The sequence below is a fragment of the Colletotrichum karsti genome (assembly GCF_011947395.1).
Source record: "Colletotrichum karsti strain CkLH20 chromosome Unknown Scaffold3, whole genome shotgun sequence".
NCBI classification, from domain to species: Eukaryota; Fungi; Ascomycota; class Sordariomycetes; order Glomerellales; family Glomerellaceae; genus Colletotrichum; species Colletotrichum karsti.
In genome coordinates, this window is record NW_024065903.1 from 516,473 (window position 1) to 541,521 (window position 25,049).

Here is a 25,049-nt window from a genome sequence, read left to right on the forward strand (position 1 = left end):
ATAGACTCCAGAAGGAAAAACTGACGTTCTCGTAATAACTTACGCGTTCCAAAGAGTTGACAGGCTGTATTGTTCGTGATAGAAGCCAAAGAGACAGGTTGCTAGCAGAGCTGCCGCAATAGCAAAAGCCGCTTGGCAGGCCTCGAATCGAGGCATCTCAACACAGCTATTCCAGACAAAATTGTGTATGGGCTGGCAAGATATGTTGTTTTGTGAAGTAAGGCTTTGGCAGGTCGGGTGAAGGTGCTCGCTCCCATGAAGACGACGGGTGGGGGGAATGAGTGGTAGGTAGGACAAGAAGGGCCAACAGGCAGTACAGATTCCCTCGGAAGGCAGACGACCAATATTCTTAGAAAGTGCAGTTGCTTACCTTGCAGATAGCCCAGCTCTCAGCCTGATTGACCGAGGGATCGAAAACCAATAAGGCCTTCCCAAGAACGCTGACCAGTCCGTGATAGCACACAGTGTAGCGGTTACCTAATCGCCCGCCAGAATAACCCCGGAGTCCTAGGTAGGAAGAAACGACAAGTCTCGGTTTGCTGGAAGTCTAACGGCTTCCAGGTTATGTCGTACTTTAGCAGCCTTGAAAACTTACAAAACTCCCAGTGCTCGTCGAAGTTCCCGTAAAGTGACTTGGAGTTTGGTCGCGGGGCAATTGAGACGTTGCCGAAGAGGTCAATACCTGGAAGCACTGGCCTAGTTGCCCCTCCAAAGGCAGGGCAGGGGAACAGTGGGGTTTGTCTTTATTTTCTTTATTTTTCGCAAACTGCCCTGAACTTTTGAACGGCGGATCTAAAGCCTCCGATTGGCCTGTTGCCGCCATTGTGCTATCTTATCTGACGCTAGCCGCTCGGCTCAACGTCGGATCGGATGAATCAATACGTACTGTGGCCGGCGGATTGTGACGTGGGTTGACGGGACCAAGGTAGGTAAGTACTTTCGGGACAGCTATGCCCTCGCTGTCTGTAGTTTCGTCGCCAGGTAATTTGATGCGCCATCTCTGCGCGAGGCAAAGCCCTCCTACCACTATCTCCGGTACACACACCCGCTGAGTCTCGCAAGCTCCAGAGGAAAGAAAACTTAAAAGCGACTCCTTCGACGGGCACAGCAATCCCTCCCGATTCCTCCCAACATCTGCCTCGAAAGCGACCCAACCTAGCCACGCGAAATCAAGCTTCAAGAAGCTATCTCTACCCCTTACGCACGATTACCGACCGAGGATATGGCGACTGCGACCGAATTACAAGCTTCCGCGCAGCTCGGGGAGGCCATTGTGGCCTTTGCCGTTGAGGGCAGTTTCCCTGACGAACAGGTGTCTTCCTTGTCGCTATCATCTTCCGATCTGTCACCAGCTATTCAGGCCCTGGAGAAAGCGAAAGGGGAGTTGGAGGTATATGAGATCCATAAAAGCGACCATGATGGTTATTGACGTATGCGCAGTCCGAGATCCATACCATCAACGAGGAGACAAAGGGCGATGTGAGCTCATGGGTGAGCAATGCGAAGTCTTTACAAGAGGACATCCTGCGATCGAAGAGGTTGGCCGATGATATTGTACGACAATCCGAGGCTCCGCAAGTCTCTGGCAAGGCCATTAAAGACGCCGAAGACCAAGTACATTTCCTTGAGAGGGAGGTGTTGTACACCCAGCAACTACACGAGGCGTTGAGGGGCATCCAACATGTCAATGAACTTCTGGGCGAGGTCGAGCAGGCGATGAACGAGCGACGCATCATAGATTCTCTCCGTTGGCTGGAAAGTATGGACCCCGCATACCGAGTTCCATGGGGGCAGGAGCTGACAATATACAGAATCATGGACCGAACTGGATGCTGTGCCTATCAACAAAAAGACTTGTAGAGTGATGAGACTACTAGACCTACGCGCCTTCGAGCTCAAGTCGAGCGTCCACGATGTTTTTGACCACGTATGGGGCTCTCTCGTCCATACGGACGCGGAAACGGGCTCCCTTTCGATTTATGAGAGACTAGATGGTAATCGGCCTTGTAAACATGTCAAATGTTTCTTTCTAACGTAAATGCAGGCGAGCAGATGACTCTCTCCGAAGCCATCATTGGTCTTCAAGCGTACAAGGAGGTCGAGGACAGGATGTCCCAACTGTGGCACGAAATTGACAAGGCTATCGTCTCTCCGAGGATGGACTCCGAGGCTTCTTCTCTTCCCTCGATCCGGGCAAGCGAGGTATGTACTCAACCGTAGAGTCCCCCACCATAGCTGACGTTTTTGCAGAATGTGATTGACTTAGACGGCGAGGCTGGTCGATCAATAGACGAGCTCTTCAAAGATCTCGAGAAACTGGTCGAATTCTTGGCCAGAAGACTGACACCGGATCTTTCGATGTTTTTCAGCCCTATTATGATGAGCGATCTAGTCCCCAGGCTCATCAGGGTCTGGCTGGATAACGCTGTTCCGTCGACGTTGAAAGACATTGACCGATTCCAAGCTGTTATTCAGTCTGCAAGGGGCTTCTGTGACGTTCTTGAGACTAATGGCTTCACGGGCTTCACGGAACTGAAAGAATGGGTAGGAAGCGCACCATCAATATGGCTCGCAAAATGCAGAGAAACAGCGCTCGACTCGGTTCGCAGCCAGCTCTCGAATGGTCTGTCTAACAAGAATCCTTCAACGCTTTCAGTGCTGACATCTAGTAGGTCTTGGGGCATCGAGACAGGTTGAGAAAGTGGAAAAGCAAATGGTCTCTCGGTCGGAGGGCAAGGAGTTGGCCGCGAACAACGCAGCTGCCGGAGCTGCGACGGATGATGATTGGGGCGCTGCATGGGGAGTCGACGACGAAGATGAACCTGCAGAAACTAACGATACCACCGCACAAAGCCAAGAGGAAGATGACGGCGCAGACGCCTGGGGCTGGGACGATGATGACAAGGGTGCGGAGAACAAGGAGGAAAATCCCAAAGCTTCGAAAGAAGCAGAACCTCCCGCAGATGAGGAGGACGACGCTGCTGATGCCTGGGGCTGGGGAGACGACGACGCGACAAACCCAGCACCGGAACCTGAACCAAAATTGCCATCCAAGAAGGCTCCCGCGAGGAAGGAAAAAGGAGCCACTCCTGCGGAAGATGAGAGCAGGGAGATGGTTCTGAAAGAAACCTACCACATCTCCTCCATGCCAGAGCCAGTTCTGGAGCTCATTTTGGCCATACTGGAGGACGGCGCGGCTCTCACACAACCAGAGTAAGACTCACGATGATACCATTGGGAGGTCTCGAACTGACAGCCACTAGGTACGAGAGTAGTCCTGTCGCGGCGGCTGCACCGGGACTTTTCAGCTTACCAACGTTTGCGTTGGCTATGTTCAGAGCTGTCTCGCCGCACTACTATGGGCTAGACATTGGCGGAAATATGTACGTCGTCCTCCACATCAATCTTTGCACGGCTAACACAAACGTAGGTTTCTCTACAACGACGCCATGTACTTGTCTGAGAAGCTAGCCGACCTGGCTTCAACGTGGAAATCTCGTGGAGACTTGACGACACGTACTCAAAACATGCTACGCATAGACAACGACATCAAGAGCCTGCAGAACTTTGCTACCCGTGCATACACCAACGAGCTCGGATTGCAGAAAACGGTCCTGCGAGATGTACTAGGAGGTAAGAAACATCGGCCTGGGCTGATCATCCGTTCGCCGCAGCTCGAAACGCGAGGCTAACGCGGACGCACAGGCGATCAAAGTGTGATGCAACAGGATGAACTGGACAGCTGCGTGGACTCGGCAGTAGCGCGGGTTAGATCCCTGGCTGTGACGTGGGAGTCGATTCTCGCGCGCTCCGTCTGGTACCAGGCTGTAGGGTCTCTCGCAGATGCCATCTCATCCAAAATCATCGCCGACGTGATGGACACATCGTCCATTGGCCAGGACGACGCCTACCGGATTGCGCAGCTCATCGCAAAGGTGACGGAGCTGGACGACCTCTTCCTCCCGTCGAGGACGGCGCCCGCGTCGGGTTCCGGCAAGGACGAGATCCCGACAACGGCGCAGTACGCGGCAACGTGGCTCCGGCTCAAGTACCTGAGCGAAGTGCTCCAGTCCAACCTTAACGAGGTTAAGTACCTCTGGTGCGACAGCGAGCTCAGCCTGTACTTTACCGCGGACGAGGTGGTCGACCTCATCGAAGCTAGCTTCGACGCCAACCCGCGGATGAGGGAGACCATCCGGGCGATTCGGGAGAACCCCAATCCCGTGCTCGCCTAGGGGACCGGACGGGTTTGCCGGAGGGCCCGGGCGGTCAAGCGCAAGTCCCGGCGAGTGCCTGTGGTATTGACATGGACGTTCACAGATTAGGTAGCCTGTGCAGTGAGTTGTTGAAGCAGGGGGGGTTGGAAGAGAAGAAGGGAAACTCGAATCGAATGGAAATAGAAGCCCGGCGTTTCTGGTGTATTGCTCTCATTTTCTCTGGCACGTCTGAACGATTCCCACCCAATATCAAAACCTCGATATACCTGCCCCTCTTTCCTGGCGTCAAACCAATACGGTCTCTTTGCGGGTATCTATTCACACCCCTCTAGCATTCCAAAACGCACACTCCCGTCCTTCCCCCCTTGCTCCTCTTGTTTCTTCCCCACACGCACGCCCCTCCTCTCCACATTCTCCAACGCGCAACACTAACATGAACCCTGTCTACCTCGGCACCTTCCACTCCAAATCTCCACCTTACCCCAATTCCAGTGTCCTCGGAGAATCAGCTTTTTCTGAATTACTTTTGGCATTTGTTTCCGTGGTATCGTCACGAACCAACGTCTCTTCGACTAATTTCCCGGCGTGTGGAATGTTCTCATCGCGGCCGTTACCCCGTTAATGGGTCGTCAGAACGGTTCTGGACCGGATGCAACTCTGTCCAATTCCCGGGCAAGCTTGCTCTATCAAAATTTTCGTGGATCGCGATCTAGAACGTCGTCCTCCCCCTTCATTGCAACGTCAAAAAAAAAAAACCATCCGACAGAAACCGAAAGGAAAAGAAGTGGAAGGGCCGCGATGAAAGAAAGACAGCAAAACCAAAATGAGCAAACTTAATTCCTCGTCGACAATTCCCATGGCGGTTTCAGCCATCCCAAAAGACATATACACACACACCAAAGTACTCACATATTCATAGTTATCCTTCCGGAGCAGTTCTCCCCTTAGCTCCAAACTCTACGGTTAGAATTTTGCACGTCAACCTTCCATGTTTTCTCTGCTTGCGCCGCGAGGACCCTTTACCCCTTGCGAACAGGAAAGGCCGAAAGCCAAGAATAACCACAGAGCAAAAAAACCGAATGTTCCATGCATGCGCTTCATGGACGATCTCCTGTCTGTCAACATCCCTACCGCACATTGCCGGCCCCCGTCATTTGCGGCCCCGCCATCCTTCTTCATATCGCAGGCTTGCATTCCCGCCCTCATCCTTTCGGCTTGGCCTTTTTTTGGTGGCTAACCAGATTCCTCGGTCCGGGTCATGTGGTGCTTTCGAGGAACCTTTTCAAACAGAGGTATCCTGAACGTCGCGATACCTGCGCGACTTGTCGCGACATTCCTGCGAATGTCCAGCACACACCAAGGAAACTTCCTCCCTACAGGAAACCCATTGCGCATTCGGGCGACTGGGCGTCTCCGCACGAGCATCCATCCCTTTCTTCCATCATCCAGTCCAGCGTCCTCCCATTTCTCGCATCCGGACTCTACATTTCGCAGTCTCAATTCTCTTCCCCCTCTTTCACCCCTCTCATACAGCTCGGAGTAGTGTCCGGATGATACGGCAACACGCCATTGGGGGGCGATTCACAACAGGATTTCGAGTCTGTTTGGATACCATCGGGTGGTCACAGCCACGGCCTACCGCCACCAAGCCCTCTCCCATCGACGTCTGCCGAGAATCCCGTGCTCGAGATTTCCCCATCTCCCTGGGTATGAACGAAATAAACCGGCCTACCAATCATCCTTCTCCCTTCCTGCTATTCATCAAACCGAGAACCTCATCAAAAATCGTGAGACGACCACCGACTCGCTCAATTAAACACACCCCGGCACAGGAGCCGAGATTAAAAAGGGAAGACATGACGAGATGACCCGCGGACGACGAAATTTCCACCTCGTTCCATCATTATTCAATGCGCTCCTTCCTCCCCGAGACGAGTGGAGAGGGGGAAGCTAGAGCTTCAGCACGGGACAACACGTCCGGAGCCCAGCCCGCGGCCGTCCTCCCCGCCCGTCGTCGCGCTCCATCCCCATGGCCGCCCCCAAAAACCTTAACCGTCAACCAGCCCGGTTTCTGTCACCCAAAAAACCTGACACGGCACACATCACTCACAATTATCTGATCTCGATCGATCTTTTTTTCCATATTTTTTTTGTCTGGCCCCCACCCACCAGTTTTCGGCCTTGGCGGGCACGTATTCGCAACCGGAACGGAGCAAAGCTGTAAGCCAGCCAGCCAGCCAGCCCCCTTCGAAGCCCAGTCCAGAACCGAGAGTGGCCAGTTCGAGGAAGACGGAAAGAACATCATCTCATAGGCATACTCCGAGTCCACGCCCATAACTTCAGTCCGCAGCTTGGATCCCAGACCACACCTTATGTGTGGCCCTCAAATGCAGGGGACAGGATAGAAGACACGCTCGTTCCATTATTACCAACGAGAAAGACACTCTCACGACAAACGCCACTAACAACACAAGAACCCAAAACCCAAAAAAAGCGTCTTTGACGGACATCGTGAACCTTCACTGTAAAGCCCTACCCGTGCCCCTCATCCCCCCTTCACAAAAAGCCAAAAGCCAAAAACCAAAAAACCAAAAACACACCGCCAGAATCCCTCATCGACAAGCAGAAAAGCATACCGTAGCGCCCACCACACACTCGAGACAGTTCACCACCAAGCAGAAAAACCCAAATTAGGAAAAAAACTTACCAAACGAACGACAGATAAAACCCGTGACCATAATTAAACAAGCTTCCCACCCACCACTGACGGGGAATGGAAGCAAAAGAAAACCGGCAAAAAAAGACACATAACGGTCTACTACAGACCACAGCATATATGTATACCCACCCCCCTTACACCCTTCATCTAATCAGACATGCCCATGCGAACGCGGCCGTAAGCGAAAGACGGGAAGATGGACCCTCATCCCCCCCGAAAGTCATCTCACAACATCGTCACTATCTCCCCACGAAACTGCAGATAAATGCATCATCGTTATTATTGTCATCATCGTCGTAGTCATCATTGATCATTGAGTACGGGAAATACAACCAAGGTGTACCGCACCTCGCTGGCCCCCCTCCCCCCACTATCATTGGCGTCTGTCATAACCTTCATGAAGAGTATGAAAAAAAACACCACAAGAGAAGGAGCCAAAAAAAAAAAAAAAACCGCTCATAAAGTCAAAACGCCGGTGCCTTCCCCCGTCCAGTATCACAGAAGAAAAAAAAAAAGGTCTCGGGGAGGTTTCTCTGGGTTCGTCCGTCCCCCACCACCACCAAAGGAAAATGGGGGGAATTAGGGACAAAGAAAAAACAATTCCCCGCCCGGCCCATCCATTCCATATAATCATGCTTCACGTCAATGCTTAATCCAACCATGCAGACCCCGGCTTCTTTCCCGTTATCCTTCACTCCTCTAGTTCGACCAACGCCGCTGCCGCCTTTCGCCCAGACGTGACAGGCGACCTGAGACCAACCTCCCACCATATTCAAACGCCATGGACAACGGGAGTGTGTGTAAGTGTGTGTGTGTGTGAAGCGAATGACTCTCTCTCTCTTTCTCTCTTCATGAGCATGTGCTGTGGTCCCTGATATTGATGATAAACAAAATGAAAACTTTTTTTCCTATGGTCTTTTCTCGACTCTTGCTTCTCATGTCGGATTGATCCCTATTCTATGCGATGTTTCCTTCCCAACCCCGACATGTGGTATGTGGTATATGCTACTGTCCGTCCCATTCAAGTCAGCTACCCGGCCATTGGCTCTCGGGGTGACCATATGCCCATATTCGCCGTCCCAGTGCAATAATCCCATACAAAAGAAATAAACCCGTTGGTATCCCTAAAAGCCTCGCGTCCTTCAAGGAAAGCGGGTTGAGCGAAAGAAAATAGTCGTAGACTACACCAGGAAGTTCTCATCCATGCCAAATGTACGCCGCAGTCGAATGCCAAAGGGGGTATTGATGATCGCACATTAGATCCAAAAACTGGCGCGCTGGGAATTCTGTCTTTTTTTGGTTTCGGCCGTGTCGTGTCGTCCCAGGGCTGCGAGCCCGAGGGATTGTTGTCGTTAAAATCTCTGTCGATACTGATACAAAACTTGGGTGAAGAAACAAAGAAATTTATGCCAAGAAGTCAAGGTCGGAGGGTTGTACCGTGGTACAGAGAAACGAAGTTGATCAGCGGTCGGAGCCTCTGAGCCCATCTAGCCTTCGAAGCTCGACTTGTCCATGCTGGACTTGGGGCTGATGTTGTTGGAGCGAGTGCCGAAGATGTTGGAGACTCGCCCGATGCCTCGAGGCTTGCTGTTCGTGCTGGTGTTGTCGGCGTTGTCCTCCGGGTTCTCGAAGAGAACCGTCTGGACGGAGTCGACGCTGACACGTGTGAAGAGTGTTGAAAAGAGGTACTGCTCGCCGTTGTGGTCGAACAGCGGAAGAGTGCGGTAGCCACGCTTCAGACCACTCAGCTTGGCCGTGTGGGTTGCGACGGGAGGGCGGTCGTTGTAGCTCTCGCCATTGTGTGAAAGCTTCACCGAGAGGCGGACGAAGATGAGCTCGGGGAATTTGGTCGTGACTTTGAATGTGAACTTCCCATCAAAGATCGGGTTGAAGCCATTCTCCGGAATCACTTGGGTCCTGTACTTGAGGGGCGAATCCGAGACCGAGGCCATGGTGGGGTCCACCTCCATCTTGTCTCTCTTGTCGCTTGGGTGGAAGACCTCAACCTCAACATATGGGTCAACCGTCTTGTTGGCCGGCATACCGTTGGGGCGCATGAGCTGCTGCGCCGAGATCACATCGACACTGAAGACCACCTCCTTGCGCTCTCGCTTGCCAGACCACTCCTCGGGCAGCCTCTTGATCTCGCGGAGTTCGGTGGGCTTCAGGACGTATCCGGATCTGTCGGTGCCGCTCTCGAACATGGCTTGGTTCATCTGCATGCCAAGGTCGAAAGTCTGCCAGTTGAGGGCCGCCATCTGCACTCCCTTGCGCCAGTAGCTGATTGGGTTGAAGTTGTTCGAGGTGATTCTTGTACGGTCGGGGTACACACGCATCATGTAGCGCATGTTGTGTCGGTCCATAGCAACCCTTTCCTCCTTGTCCCGGCTGTTCCTGAAGAAGCTTGATTCCATGAAAGAGAAAATGTGGTTGTAAGCCTTCGCGTCGGCAGTGTCGAATCCGCTAAACTTGAGTCCCGCACAGTATACACCCAAGTCTCCGAGAACCTTGACCGTCTTGTTCGCTGACCTCCGTGCGGGTGCGCGCTCACCGGCGCTGTCGTTGTCGCTTGTGCTGCTGCTCATGGCCTCTTGAACCTCACCCTCCGTAATGGTGTTCACCCGGCTCTTGCTGACCAGCCGTCGGGAAGAGTGACTGGGACTCAAGATAGGGCTCTGAGGCAAGGACTGCGACGCAATGACCGGAATGGCGCTGTTGTCGAGCTGAACGGGCTTCGGGTACGGCGAAGTGAGGCTATTACCACGTCGTCGTCCGGTTGCCTCCGCCGGCTTGGGCTCCTCCCTGGGCTGAGGGCGCTTAACCTTGATCAGAACACGCTCCTTGAGCTGTTCGGGAGTGGGGAGTTTGTCGGAGGAAGGGTCCAAGGGCTCGGTCACGAGTCGAGCGCCGAAAGTCTCCTTGATGATGCGGGCCATCTCGGCCTGCTGGGCAGGAGAGCAGTGAACTTCCAATGAGATCCAGAGGGGGTAGCGGGTCTTGACAAAGGCGTACTTGTTGATGGTCGTCATGGTCTCCTGGAAGCTGATTGAGGTGGTAAGAGTTCTACCGTGGTTGACGGTAGGCTGGCCATCGGCGCCATCCCAGCAGTCGACTTCGACACAGCGGCAGCCGCGGGCGAGCGCCGAAATGTACCCCTCGACACTGGACAGACCAGCGACCTGTCGACCAAGCAGGTAAGTGTTGTGAGAGCTGGAAATGAAATACTCGTTCAACGGTCGGTCCAGGGTGTACTCCTTGGGTTCCTTGTACACAGGCAAGTTGTAAGTGGAGGTCAGAAATGCGGCAAAGGCGGCATCACCCATTCTCGGACTGTCCAGGCTGCCTGTCTCGGGCTTTTCGGTTTCCCTCGAGCGGAACTTGCGCGCAAACTTGCTGTACAGTGCCTCCCAAGCGGCAAGGTCAGCGTCGACATTCTCACACTGGATCTCCCGCAAAAAGGTCAAGAACTCCTTGACGGTGAGACCAGCGTCAGGCTGAGCCGCAATCTGGTTGTAAATCTGGCGAATGTCGTCACGTCGTTTCATGTAACCCACGAAGGTCTGGAATTCGAAAAAGTTCAGACGACCCGTGTTGGTGACATCAGCTGCATGGAATTTGGCGCGAAGCTGGCTCGGCGAAGCATGGATGTGAAGATTGCGGCAGACCCGCTGAACCCCGTCAAAGTCAATGTCGCCTTCTTCGATGGGGTTGGGGTGCTTTTCGCCGGGGGCACACTGCTTGTTCATCTCCGTAATCCAGTAGTCGCGAATGGCGCGATCGTTAAAGGCCATCAGCGAGGCCATCATATCCTGTCGATGTTTTGAGATGGCCTCGAGAGTAGTGACCCAGTTGTAAAAGGTACTGTCGTCATCGGCAACGAGATGCATCATCTTGGTCTTTGACTTATCAGGTACTGCATACATGATGGAGAACCAACGGCCCTCCTCGGTTTCCGGGACGCCGTAGTCAATGCGGTACTGCCGAATGTCGGAGCCGGTCCTGATCTCCTTGATGTCGTCGATGTAGAGGCACTTGTGGGGCCGGTTCTTGTCCCAGGAAATCTTGGCCGCTTCTTGGTCAAAGACCAGGACGAAGCGCTTCTTCCAGTTCTTCTTGGAGACCTTCCTGATCCAGGTGCCCTTGAGCAGCTGAAAGGGAATGACAGGACCGGCGGTGGTGTTCGAAGGAGAGGTGGAGCCCGCGAGAGACGCTGTTGTGCTATTCGAGGAAGACTCCCGAAGAGCCCCATCAAGACCGCCAATCAGCGACCGGAGATCGTCCATCTCGTCAACGAACTCATCGTCAGAGTCGCTATACGCGGCAAGGTCGGGTGGGGCCGTGTTATTGCTGTCACTTCGTCTTCGGAGCATGCCAGGGCCGACGCTACCGTCACGGCTCTTGGGCGCGGCGGAGGACGTCCTGCGGCGGGAGAACTTGGCCGTTGCCCTGTTCGATAAACGCCTGATGATGTTGTTACCCTTGTTGACGGCCTCTGACATGGCACTTGGGCTGCCCACCAGGGTCTGGCCTAGAGAATTGTCGCTGGTTTTCCTCGAGAGAACCGGCTCTGGTAGTTGAAAAGGGCCCGCAGAGAACTGGTCATCGGTGAGCTCACGTCCCCTCTGCTCAGGCGAGGCCTGGACCGAGCTGTTGCTCGTAATAACGGCCGTCTCGGGCGACATGATGGGAGAGCCCTGCTGTGAGCTGGAAGCCACGGAGGAAGCGCTTATAGCAGAGGCTGGTATCGTAGAATGTTGTTGTGTTGTTGTTGAAGGAAGGTTTGTCTGTACATAACTTGGGCGTGTGCGCCTGAGCTGTGCAGTCTGAGGTGTCATGGTAGGTTTGAAGAAGGGTGAGGGTGTTGGTACTTGTTGTGTAGGAGTAGAAGTAGAGGACATGATAGTCGTGGGGGTAGCCTTCGCTACATGCGGGTTTGAAGAGGTCCTCAGGGAGATCCAAGGTGGACGATCTGTCGTTTATATGGAAAGAGTAGCTGTTGGAGACTGCATCCTTGGAGAGGTGGTCGTGTGGAACGGCCCGTAGAGGGATAGCTAGAGAATGCGGGGAATGCGTGGGAGAAGTCGATCCTGAGATACAGAGGTGGGCGTTCCACACACACGGGGCCTATCTGGCAGGCAAGGATTGCTCAAGAGGGATGCAGCAGTCGTGGGGAGACTGATGATCGCTGCAGTGCTGCGCTGGAGCGGAGGCGCGCGGTGCGATGCGGCGCGCCAAAGGACCTGACAGGACCACGCGGGTGGTAGAGTATGGCGCGGATGGTCGTCAAAAGGAGGTCGTACGGGGTACGGATACTGCAGGCGACCAGAGCCAGGCGTGGCAGGGCGGACGGGCAATGAAGGATGGGCCAATTGTGGCCGCAGTTGTACGTCCTCGGTCTCGGAGTCCCTGCCTCAAGTCTTTTGCGGTCTTCGCTGGGCGTGGCCTAATAGCAATGCTGCGAAGGCTCACGGCAAAAAGGCGAGAGATGATGTGGCAGGCGGTATGCAGGTCGATGAATGGGGCCTATTTCCAAGTTGGGGTTGACGGGACGGATAGCATTGGCAGGCCGCAATGCAATGTTCCCGCAGCGGATGCTCGTTCGTTTTTTTTCTTGTTGTTTAGCTTCCTTGCCAGCTGGTTGAATTTCCAGTTCGAGATCCAGTTCCAGGTCGCGCGAGCTCGTGTCCGGCAGAGAATCGAGCGTGAATCGGGTGAGATGTGGTTCGGCGCAACAAGCGTATGGTTGCTCGGGAGGGTGCGCGCGGGCGCAACACACGCGAAGCAGCAGGTTGTAGATGAGTCAACGGGGAGATTTCTCGGTTCGGAAGCCGGTTCTGTTGCACACAATGAGGTTACTTTTCTCTTAAGAAAGTCGTGTGTGTGCGAGTTGAAGAAAAAGGTTGTGGGAGGAAAATGTATTTGAACCAGCAAGGTGCGAGGCCAGTCGTCGGTGGTAGCAATGGTAGTTGATGAAAGCAAGCAATGGAGGTGCGGTGCGTATGAGACTGGCATACGGACGGGAGTGTGCGGTGGCAGTCAGGTCTTATGTGGGTGGGAGCCGTAGTGGTAGTTGGGGCCCGGGAAATTATGAGTGAACGGAGCGGGAAGGAGGCATAGCCAAGAGCTTTATTTTGGAGTAAGGGCAAAGACCAGCACAAAAATGTCAGGGTCAGGAGAGGAGAGGGTGGAAACGAAGGGAAACGAACAAGTCCAGGTAGGTAAGGTAGTCAAGGTGTGTGTGTGCTGGGTTGAGAGAGACAGAGAGACAGAGAGAAAGACTGCCATCCCAGGCCATGGGATTCGTACCGTTCTGACAGTGTATCCGTAAGGTACGAATACTGCCACCGAGTACCCCGGGGAGCGACAAGGGCAGCAGACACAGCGAGAAAATGACGGCCAGCGGCGACAGAGAAGACGAGGGGGGGGGAGCAGAGTTGTGTTTGCAGGGAAGGTGTGGAGGTAAAACGGGAGCGAGCCAAGATGGACGCCCAGATAGATGGGTAGGAGGGAGGACGAGGGAATGTAAGGTAAGGTAGGTACGTACTGTTTGATGCAGTAGCGCCGTCATGTACCTCAAAGTGCAGCGCACATACAGAAAAGTAAGGCAAGGTACGGTACGGGATACGTTGCCCTGTGGCCTGTGTGGAGAGTGAGGAAAGGAACGTCAACGCAACACCGGGAGGGAGTGAGAGGTGGTAGTGGTGTAAGGCCAAAGGCTCGTGGGTACGGATGCACAGCACAGCAAGGTACCTGAGAGGGTAATGAAGAGGCCAGACGAGGAATGCGAAAGAAGTTACGCGCACAAGCAAAAGGGGAGAGAGAGGGAAAGATAGGTACGTATTCCCTGCCGGGAGCCACAATGACAGACCGAGAAATAAAATAAATACGTAGTAAATAGTGTAAAAGCGGACACGAAGGACACTGACGAGGGCGAAATGGGGAAATGGGAGGACGACGGGGCGTAAGTTGGGACAGGCGCTAATCCGTCATCGGCAGGATACGTACCCTTTACGCGGTATTCGTACAATGGAAGTAAACTGCACCATTCATCGTGGAAGTCACATTCATCTTGTTTTCTGAGCCGAGTCTCTGCGTGTTTCTCTCCGCTTGACTGTGTCTCTCTGGCTCTGTCTCTATCTGTTGCTCTCCTCACAATTCTAAAAAGGTCGATAGGCGGAGCCACTGGGCTGCGTCCCGGGCTGGGGCAGATGGTAACGCAGAGTCGCGCGCAAGGCCGAACGGCGTAAGAATGGAACATCACAATGGTCGGTACGAAATACATCAACCTGGAACCCGGCTCCGCTGACGCCCTGGCCCTAGGGCGACCTGGGGGAGAGAAGAACCGACAAGGGCAGGGAAAGGTACGAGGTAGACAGCCGCCTGTTCCTCAACCACCAGGCACAGGGCAGGGCAGAAGTCATCGGCGTTGTTAGCAATGGGAGGAAGCGCCAGTCTGCCCAGTTAGCCAGCCAGCAAAAGAGAGCCTGCGACAGAGGTAGGAATGGGGAAGCTGGGCAGAAACACAAGGGAGCCTCCAGCCGAGGGGGGAAGATGAAGGCGTATCGTCATCAAAAGAGAGAGAGAGAAAAACGAGGTGTGGATTTAGAATGATTGACGAGTGGATTGGACGGGGACCTACCTAACAACGGACAAACAGGGGTCAGCAGGGAGAAGCCGAAGGAGGGTATTCATAGAGGGGCCGAACAGTTGAGGAAAACACAAAAGAAAAAAAAAGAATCGAAGAAAGAAAAAAAAAAACCTTCAGGAACTCGGTCTGTCAGGGGAGTCATTCGGTACGTACCTATTGCATGCCCTCCCCAGTCCTGGGCTCGCGATAGGTAAACAGGCTCTGGGGAACCCAGGGGAGGCCTGAAGTAGAAGGAAAAAGAACAATTCCAATCCCAGGAACGGCTGTGAGTAAGGATCATGGCCAGTCCAAAAGGCACTCGAGGTACGGTACGGGCAAGGTACAACGCCATGTGCACAGCTCACGATCAGACAGGGGTCCCGCTGGCATGGAAAAGGGGAGAGGGTGTGTGGCATGGCATGGCATGGCATGGCAGAGCAATGGCAATGGCAATGGCAATGACAGTGGCAGCTTGCTGATGAAGAGGAGCTCTCGTTCTCGAGTCTCAGAAAGCAGCTGACGCTGGAACCATCGGTCTCGTCGTTCAATCGTCTGGCAATGGTTCCCCTGTGGCACTGGCTTGCTGCAGCCCTGGGCGCTGGTGATCTCTTCCATCATGGTGCCATGTACTCAAGTCGCACACTACTGCGCAGCTCCCGCTGTACCTAAGCCTAAGCATGTAGGCGCATAGGTATCGTAGTCAGTACTCTATAGGTAGGCTGTATCGGTAGACTTGGTCTCGAGACCATCTCGCCATTTGGCCATCTCATTCGCCTCCTTCAGGGGCTGCGCAAGGCCTCGGCGAATAACAACAATGTCAATCTCCAACAAAGGATGCACGGCAGTAATAATAAACCTGCTGCGTGTTCGGGATATCGTCGTTGCCTTGTTTCGCTTCGGTCTGCCTCGTCCCTCGTCCCCCGAACGCCTGGCGTTGCCTTGTCGGCTCCCTGCTCTGCTCTGCTCTGCCCTGTGTTGTGCGACAATGACTGCGTATGCGCATGCCGTTGTAGGTGAGATGAGGTGTCTCTGACGGTGACGGCGGGAGCTTACCCAGGTGAGTGCCGTGTCTTTCAATTTCCAATTGGTGGCGGCCACGATACGTACTGCATGACATGTTAGACGGTGAGCTCAGCAGTAATAATGTGGGAAAGGTCGGACTTGAACGGTACCTCGATAGGTACCTTAACGCAGTGCGCCTCGGCGGTGCTGAGAGTTGACAGCTGCAACGCAAATCCGTGGAGGTTTGATAAGAAATGAAAGCGGCCAAAAGGTTCCTGAGGCCAATGATCGGGTCATTCCTTGATGTCTTCTATGCACCTAGGCACGATAAAGTCAAAGTCAAAGTCATCCTCTATCCGTACTTGAATAACTTATGTAAGCTTGAAGGCACTGTTGGCAGAGGAAGGCACTCTCGGCAGGGTGCACCTTCCATTGCATGGAGCGTCAAATGGAAGCCGAGGAAGGTACAGGTGCAAGTGCGACATTCCATTGCTTACGGTATCTGGCTTACTTCAGTACCTCACCCCAGGTTGGAAGGCGCAAAGGTAACTCAACGTAACTTTACTGCCGCACGTTGAGGCAAAAGTATGCTGTTAGGACTTTGCATTTGACGACGGCGTGTGAGGTCAGACTGACATGATCCAAACCTGTCCCCCCGCCAAGAAGATGCCGAGGAACCGTAACTGGTGTCCAGCGTCCCGTCCACTCCGTCCCGTCCTGTTTTCCTTCCAGAACCCATTACGTCGATGCTCAGGGCAGCCAGCACCAGCACCAGCACCAGCACCAGCAGCCAACGGCTCACAGCCTGCAAAAGGTACTGACATCCGTAAGGTACGGTCAGATACTTGCTTTCCAGCGTCGTTAGGTTGCTCGTCCCATTCGATTCCATGTTCCTTCTCCGTTTGCCTTCGCGTGCCGAACCTCCGCGTTACTGCCGTCCTGCTCATCCTCGTCCTCGTCCTCGTTTTCGTCCCAGCTTTGCTCCCTTTTGTTATGTCCAGCTGACCTCAACCTTTCTCCAGCTGCTACTCCTTACAAAGTCAAAATGTCCATGGAGCTTTATTCTCTTCTTTCATTCGCCCGAGAGTTGTGTGCTCATTTCGACACACGATCGGCGCTTTTCTGCTGCTCAGCACCAATCCACGTACCTGGTTGACCCCTTCGCTTTTCAACGTTGTTCAACGTCGGGCATAAGATCGCCTTATTGTTGTTGCTGTTGTTGGTCGATTCAACCGCTACCAGCTTACAAGTCAAACGTCCAATTTCGACATCCATTCCACCTGCGTCTGATGCTTGTTGTCCACCAAACTCCCCCGATATTCGCCTTGTGCACCTTGCGCTACCCGCACTCGGACGGTGGTCTGGTCGACCCGGTCGTCGCAAGCGGCCGTGGGGGTGCGTCCAAGTCCATCCAGACTGCACCAAGCAAGCGAGCGTGCCATACCGATACCGCAAAAGTGTTGAAGGCCAGCTATTCGTAGCGGTACATGGAACGGATCCGAGCTATCGTCGTCACTCCCGGTTGGCCACCGTCCAACAATCAAGTCTACTATTATCCCCGGGTAAGGCACCTCTGACGTTGTTCACTCGCTTGCAGCTCAGAACTTCCTTGCCGCGCCAAAATACAAGTCAACCAAACACACAACAAATGCTTATAGCAGTCCTCCACTCTGACCAAGACACCGTTGTGGCCATTCTCGGGTACGGTTCTCCATCCATCATCCCGTCACTAACAGCTGAGCCGAGTGGACGTCGCCAGCCCCGTTAGCATCACTCAGCAGGGATTCCCTCCCGAAACCGCCGCAACCAGCAACACATTGTCCATGTCCTATGATTTTGTACGCCACACACACGGCTCTCGGGGCGTCGGATAACAAGTCTGTTTCCTCGCTTCATGGCAAAGTACCTCCACGGCTTCCATGTTCAACCTTCAAACCAAGTCCGAGGGAAGATGCCACCAAGGAGGATACTTCGATATCGTCAGGCTGCAATTCTGAGTCGACCAAGGCATCTAATTCTATTATTGCGCCTTATACAGGGAACATCGCGACGACAACGCCTCCGGATGTCAGAGCCCGGCGGCACTAAACCGTTGCAAATGAGCAACTGTTGCGTCGTCCCTCAAACAATATTCCATCGAAATTCCGTAACACACCTATATTCCCATGTTGATCGGTGGAATCCCATGCGGGCGGCGCCTGTCGCCGGAAACTGTGTGGCTGCTACGGCCTCCAGACATCACGTCCAAACAAGATGACACCCCTGGCCGGGCCCTTGAGCGGCTCTGTTGATCAGGTCTCACCGTCTCTCAACTGGGCAAGACAGGGTCCTCGACGACGACTCATTGCTATCTTGGTCCTGGTCGTCGCTGACGAACTTGATTTCGTGGGAACGGACCGCCAATCAAACGGCGCGGCCTTCACTCGGGCTCACTGATGATCAGGGCCTTTTCTCATTTCTTCCTGGCGCGTTTCCAGCAATAACCTACGTGTGCCACGGCCGGCGATCATCAGCCACACGCTACTGCCACACGATGCGACACGTATGGACGATTAGAGTTCTGCTGGGTGCTGGGTCGCAGTCTGGAGGCCCTTTTCCTGTTGCCTGCGACATCCAATGGATATGTAGGCTCCGATTGACTTGGTGGCCGGCCTGCAACAACGAATGCTCATCACACCTTACGTACGCGGCCACTACGTACACATCGCCTACACTCACAAGATAATTATCACCGGGTTGCAGCAAAAAATACACCAACAGGCTTTTGTATCTTGCTGGTCATTCCGTCGTTGCCGCGACTCCAGATCCAAGCATTGTGTGGATCGCACCACACCGCATGGTTTTTGCTGGTTTCGCCCGCTCATCAGCCTCCATTCCTTGGGTGACTCACGAATGTTTCTGTTTGTTTTCCTCATCTCACGACGAGAGAGGGAGTCTCGCAATGCGCCAACGACGCACCATGCCGCCGAGGGTGAGAAGAAACAGGGGTCGCGTTGTAGAATGCGTCGACGCATCCGTCCCGCCGGTACCGTTGCGAGCTCTTTTCCTCTCCATATCTCGGCCCCATAACGAACGATCCTATCTGTCGCCCGGCCGTCGTGGGATTTCTGGGTGCCAGGAGCCCAAGAAAAGGGCCCCCGAAAAGCTGAGCCCCAAAATAACTCGGCGGACCCCCCAAAAAAGATGAGGGAAGGAAGAGACAGCATGGAAATCTAATGCACGCATGCAGTACGCCCCCAGAGACACTGTTGCCCTACACTGCCATCATCCTCAATCCTCGTCGCCTTCGTCTGGAGGAAGGTACCTATTGAGACATCTTTCTTCGTTAGAGGCATCATCCAGCGAGTGACGTGGCAAGCTGCAACAGGTTAATTCGGTTGTTCTGGTCTGACAAAAAGATACAAACGACAACAGTAGACACCCAGTTGCCGTTTTCTGTGATCCGAAACAGCGTTGATTCGGAAGCAAAGGAAAACGACAATACGATCAACGGTCGAGGATTCAAGACCCGGATACACAGCAAAAAAGAACGTTCTTTTTTGAAAATAGAAGTTGAAACGTCTGAATCATGTTGCTTCAATGTCAATCCTGTGCCCGACTTCTTTCTCAGGCAACATTGAGAACAGATCTCGGGGACATTGTGAGGGATTGAGCTTGCGCATGCTTGCTGCGGTCGTTGGTTGTTGATGGATTTCAGTTCAGTGCCACATCAGAGTTGTAGCGGCTTCGTCACTGCTGAATCCGAGCAGACGAAAAGGTACATCGAAATTGCGATTCCCTCCTTGTATCATGCAGCGCAGGTACCGAGCAGCCCGGTAGGGAACCGTGGGAATGCAGGCTGTGGGGTAAGTAGCATCGCACAAAGGCTCCGGAAATGGGGGAGTCACCGCTGCCTGCCAGGAATTCTCAGCTTCCCACACACGTTGGAAGAAATGATGTGTATACGAGGATGCGGGAAGATGACGCCCATTTCTGCAAAGGGCCACGCCAGGGCTATGCCGGGCGTCAGTTGATCTTGGCCGCGTCCAACGCTCTTCGTTTTCATACGCTGGAATTTGAGGCTGGCTTCAGCTGTTCTTTTGTCTCCTGTGTGGGTTTGGTTGACAAGAGCCAGATGGACGCCGGACAGTCGCTAGGTGGTTGATCAGCACGAGCGGCTCACCCGTCCGGCCGTCCGCGGAGACGATGCCGACGCCGCAGCCTTGTTGTGGCCATATGAATCCGATAAGAAGAAAAAGGTACCAATGGTGATGACGGTCGTCATTTTGCGTGCCCGGCTTGCGTGCTGTGTCTTACTTGCTCGCAACACATAGCAAATCTGACCGGGGGACTGTTGCATCAGTATCCGTAGATGACAGAGAAACTGCTACGCTTGTTCGGACCCGAAACGAGCTCGGCGAGCTGCCATTCAGCTCAAAGGTCCCAATGTTCAGTTCAATCTGAAGAGCTCTGGGTGTGTCCCCGCCCGAGTTCCCCGAATCACAGCGTTGGTCGCCAAAGAAGCAGAGGGGGTGGCTGTATCCAGTCCGGTGTTCCTGTTTCAACGCGCAGGACGCGGTCGAACATGCACCCGTCGACTGCACTTGTAGCTTCTCTCAAGCATTCGAGTCCGCTCAGATGCTGCAGCGAAACCGGCCAAATTTCAAAAATATGCCTCTCGCGCTTATTCTTGACACGACCAGCAAACAGTGTCGAGCAAGCCGCGGGGGCGGTCGCGGGAGCAGACTTCAGATTCGAGCGTTCCCGTCGCATGGCTGAGACCCCATCGTCTCGTCCTATTCTTACTTGTCAGTCAGTTGTCGTTGGTCGTCGTACAGTGTAGAGTAAGGTGTTTCGTGGCTGGCCATTGGCCCCAACTCCGCGGAATCCCTTGAGCAATTGCAGTAGAAAAGACGTTGAAGTAGCTCCCCTGCGCTAACAAGCCGAGACAAGACTTTGGGGCAGTCGCGGGGTTGCACCAGTACCAGGTCGGTAAAGCATCAGGAGTGCTGCTGCCGCAGCATCACATCTGGGGACCTCCAGATGCAGCCTTGTCGACGGCCCCCCTGTCCAACACGCAACTCCGCATCATCGGCGCCGTAGAAGCGTCACCTGAGCAGACGGGATTGGCTGGCTGCCGCTCCAAGGCTCCTGCGAGGGCGGGTACACACATCTTGCAGCAAATCTGCTGTTTCTGATGCGCTGTTATCGTTTGCTGCGTTGCTGGCGTGTCTGAGGCGCATCTTGCGCGTCTTGCTCTGATGCGATGCGACGATCAAGGCACGTTGGCTGACGAGTTTGACGACCAACGGGGTCGGCTCCCAGAAACCCATGGCAGATGACAAAACCATGAGCGTACGCGGTCACCCTCCATTGCCTCATACCCTTGTGTCAGCAGCAACAGTGTTCCGCGGTCACTTGAGAGAGAAGTCAGAAACCGAGGCGATGAATATGCCCGTCCCTCTGTCAATCGCAATTGGTGGTGGGCCAGCGTTGCTGCGGGGCTCAAGTGAACCACACGCGACCAGGGGCGACGTGGAGGAACGTCGACATTCTTCAAACCCTCTTCTGGCTGGATGATTGAGGACAGGCGCATCACACCGACATTTGATATTGCGAAAAGTGCCCGGAGATAATGCATCATGTGGTCTCTGACAACATGCCAGGTCGGCCGTCTTGTTTGATCTTTCCGATGGTACGTTGTAATTTCTGGCCTGGCTCTGCGGTGTATTTTTTCGAGTTTACCTCGATTGGCGCAGGCCTGACATTCTCGTGGCTAGTTGGCGGCGCCATGCACTCGATGCCTGCCTCATGTATGTCATTGGCACATGGCATGGCATGACAGGTGGTGTTGTGCTTCAAAAACCAATCTCCAATGGTGATGAGAGGTCGGGCGTCGGGAGACGTACGGCGGTTGTATGTATTGCAGTTGCACCAAACTCGCTAAGCCGACAACCGTCTCTTGAGCTCGGGAGCGAGCTGAATCCCAAGCAGCCGGGCCATGTTAGCCGCCAGGAAGACCCTTATTTGCTGCTGATATTGGGAGTGACAGCAATGAGGCTCCCTTGCCAAATCCCCATAGCGAAGGTCACATTTTCAGGTCGTCTAGCAGTCAATCTTCTCCATAACTCCTTTTTGCTCCCTCGTCGGTCACGTTTGATGAGCAAGAGACACTGCAACCTTGAGCCGGTAGCTCGCCGACATAGAACGTGGGAAAAACGCCAATCGGCCGAGAGTACCCCTGACGGCCCGCCGGCCAACCGGACCCTCAGCGTCCCTGAGCGCAACCGACTCGCACCGACGGCCACCGGGCAGGGAGTCGGAGTCAGTACTGGCCTGTGTTGAGCCTCGTCTTGCCATTGGGGAGGGGCCTGATGGTAGCTTGCCGTCGCCTTTCTTTCGACAGCATGCGACACGACCAGTCAAGGGCCAGTTAGGCATTGTCTCGCGGATGAGCACCCCTTTTTTCGAACGGTGTCGGGGTCGGGGTCGTGGGATCCAAGTCAGCGGGTCGAGGGCGGTAAACGGGTCTGTCCCTGCTTTTTGGCGCCGAGACAAGTAGTCACCTCAGTCAGGTACGAGATGGCTGGTACGGCTGAGATCTGTGTATTTTCGGTGCGCAGATCTTGTCTCTCCATGTCGTTGGTCCGATGAAGAAGAGACAGGGTGCTGGGTTTCCAGCCATGCGGTTAGTGAAGCGAAGGCGGCGGTTGGCCAGGAGTTGTGAGATTGTCCATCTTATTCCCTGCGGCTTGAGGTTGTTCACCGCCGGGAATGTTTCGAGGGAAACTTGTTTAAATCTTGTGCAAATGACGGTGTGCCGCGGGCGAGTGGTTAGAGCTGGGTAGCAGGTGAACGAGGGGTTGGTTGTTGAGGTTGCCGACGAGGGGACGGCGTTAGATTGGATTTGACGACGAGTTGATGGAAAGTGACAGTGACAGTGACGGTGGCAGGTGCGGTGGCGGCGGGAATGGAGACCGGGGATAGCAGGTCTTGATTGGGTTCTGATTGGGCAACGGCCCCTGGCGTGACGTAGGTAGTCTTCTGGAAGCGGATTCGAAGGACGCAGACGAGGCGAGACGAGACGCAGCAGGCGCCGACGCAGAGCGGACGCAAAGCAGACGCGGACGCGGACGCAAGGCGCAAAGGCGGCAATGAACAAGGGGAATACCGCAGTACAGAATTCGGGATCCGCAATCTGGGCGCTGAGGTGGTTTCTGGGTATCCGGGTGCTGGGAGAGTCCCTGTCCTGCGCTGCACCGTACCGCTGCCGGTGCCCCTCAAGCTTGAACTGGATTGGGAACCTAGGTGGACGGGGTCCTTGTCGTTGGATTCAGGTTTTGGGCCATGACGCCGGACGGATAGAATGAGATGCAAATGAAAATAAATGGTGATGATTGTGACGGCGCTTAGGTAAGGCATCAAAGATGCTGGGTCCATTTGCGCCATGGCCCCCAATTGGGCATCTTTGTGTTCCACTATCCTCCGAGAGAATGGAAACCACCTCACCTCAGCTCAGTGGAGGGCAGCTTCTGAAAAGTTCCATCGAAATGAGCAAGACCTGATCTGACGGAAGTCGCGGTTGTGAGAATGCAAGTGGGGTTACGGTTACCTCTCAGTCTCAACCTGGAAGCTAAAGCCTGAGCAGCTGAAGAACCCCTCCTTCCCAACTGACTGCAACTGCAACTGCAACTGCAACTGCATCTCCAAAATCGAGCAGGTGCTTCCTGGCAGTCTCTTTCCTTCCCGCCTGGGGTTTGCAGTTGCGGGTTGGAATGTACCTGCCTTATGAACTCGAATACCGGGCATTCCATTGGTTACCTTACTCTTACCCTGTGCAAGTGCGACGGCGCCTCCGAACTTGCCCTTTTCAAACAGTGGAGGTTCTCGTCAGGTAGGTACACTACAGGTGGGAATTGGGAATTGGGAAATCGACATGGGTGGCATGGGGAAGGCACTTTCCTTGTCGTCGGGTGCCTATTAAAAAATTCAAAATGGAGTCACGAGGCGCCTTCCCAAACACCCCCAGCACCGCAGCACAACAGCAAATCGCATTCCTACTGTCCACTGTCCACCATCCTGACATGTCCAATCCGCCTCGCTCCAGCTTCTGATTTTTCCCCCATCACGCAAACGAAAAAAGGCTGTCACACCTGGACGCTGTCCGCTTGTCCCGACCCCGGGCTCACTTCTACGGATACTGGACTGTCTATTTCCAATCGCCAGGGGATGGGGAGGGGGTACGAGATGGCCATCGTATCTCTGGATCGAGTCTTGAGGAGGGCATGAAACCCTGGTCTTCTCGGAACTCAACTCAATTCGCCCCCAATGCCCTCCTCGTTGGCCATTCCAAAAGTCCTCATCCTGCACCGAGAAGTTGAAGCCCACGATCCCCAGACCCCTTGTCGGGCTGGTCATCTTGCTTCCGTGCCATCTTCTGCCACGCCACCGCATGTCATGTCGCTTCGCCTTGCATGGCATTGCAGCTTTTCTTGCTCATCGTCACCGCCGGTTCTCCCGTCTGAGCAGACCCGAATTCGCTCACGATTTGACCAAGCATGCCGGCAAGAGACCGCACCAGGCCCAGGCCCAAGCCCAGACCTCGGGTCATCGATGCCCATCATCTCGAGAAACACAATCCCCCAGGGAAGGAGGTGTCAGTCATGACCGGCTGAGGCATAAGCCGAGCCACGATGCCGCAAGAAAATGCCGCTACATTCATTCGCCTTGGTGGTTATTGAATGCTCCTCACACGTCCTCTTTAGACCGCTCCAGATTCTCAGCGCTGGCACGCTTTGGCTTCGGAGGTGGCCACCCACTCCCACTGCAGACTCGATCCGATTCATGCTAGGCACTCAGACGACGGCATTCAGACTTCACGATGTGCTCGTCGAAACGGACGACCGGAAATATGCCACCACATTTCGCAAAGGCACACTCCCGTTCTGCGGCTTGATCATGAGATGCGGTTCGCGCATGGCCAACCCCGTTGCACGTGCCAGACCCGGACGTTTGTCCATCTTCATCTCTTTTGTTGTACACACTCCCATGCGGCTCGGCGTAGGCCCCATCCACTCCTCTCTCGACCTTTCCATACCAATGTTGAACTTCTCTGCCTTTCCCCTCCATTCACTTTTTAAAATCAGTCCCCCTTTATCGCCCCTCGAACCGCAGAAGTCTTACATTGTGGGGGTCTAAGGAACACGTGCCGGTCCCCTGCAACTGACATTGCGTTACCAAACACCGGGAGAGGCACATACCTAGCATTTCGAACGTTACCAGGCCGCAGTGTACTTTTCATGCTGCTGAGGATTCTGCCACCAGTCGCATCCATCGAAATGCTGGAGCCTAGAAAGATGGAGTTGCGCCCAAGACTGCGGATGCGGATATGATACGCACTTCGGGTCGGTCGCCAACCAACAAAGTACCACGACTCTACGGAGTATTGGTACCTTGGTTCTCCGGTTTAGATGGTCGAGTAGAGGCCAGGGGTCTCCAACTGGCT

At 54.3% G+C, this 25,049-nt stretch overlaps 2 protein-coding genes across 2 annotated transcripts; one reads left to right on the forward strand and one right to left on the reverse strand.

The window, feature by feature from the left end:
• Positions 1-1,222: 1,222 nt before the first annotated feature.
• Positions 1,223-4,235, forward strand: CkaCkLH20_01251 (is centromere binding protein at prophase; the record flags this gene model as incomplete). Its single annotated transcript, XM_038883970.1, has 9 exons — positions 1,223-1,390; positions 1,441-1,759; positions 1,812-1,994; positions 2,045-2,202; positions 2,251-2,623; positions 2,673-3,213; positions 3,264-3,383; positions 3,431-3,633; positions 3,706-4,235. The coding sequence occupies 9 exons, from the start codon at positions 1,223-1,225 to the stop codon at positions 4,233-4,235; spliced, it is 2,595 nt and encodes an 864-aa protein (XP_038750562.1).
• A 4,188-nt stretch (positions 4,236-8,423) lies between these two features.
• On the reverse strand, positions 8,424-11,618 carry CkaCkLH20_01252 (1-phosphatidylinositol-bisphosphate phosphodiesterase; the record flags this gene model as incomplete). Its single annotated transcript, XM_038883971.1, has 1 exon — positions 8,424-11,618. The coding sequence occupies one exon, from the start codon at positions 11,616-11,618 to the stop codon at positions 8,424-8,426; it is 3,195 nt and encodes a 1,064-aa protein (XP_038750563.1).
• Positions 11,619-25,049: the final 13,431 nt, after the last annotated feature.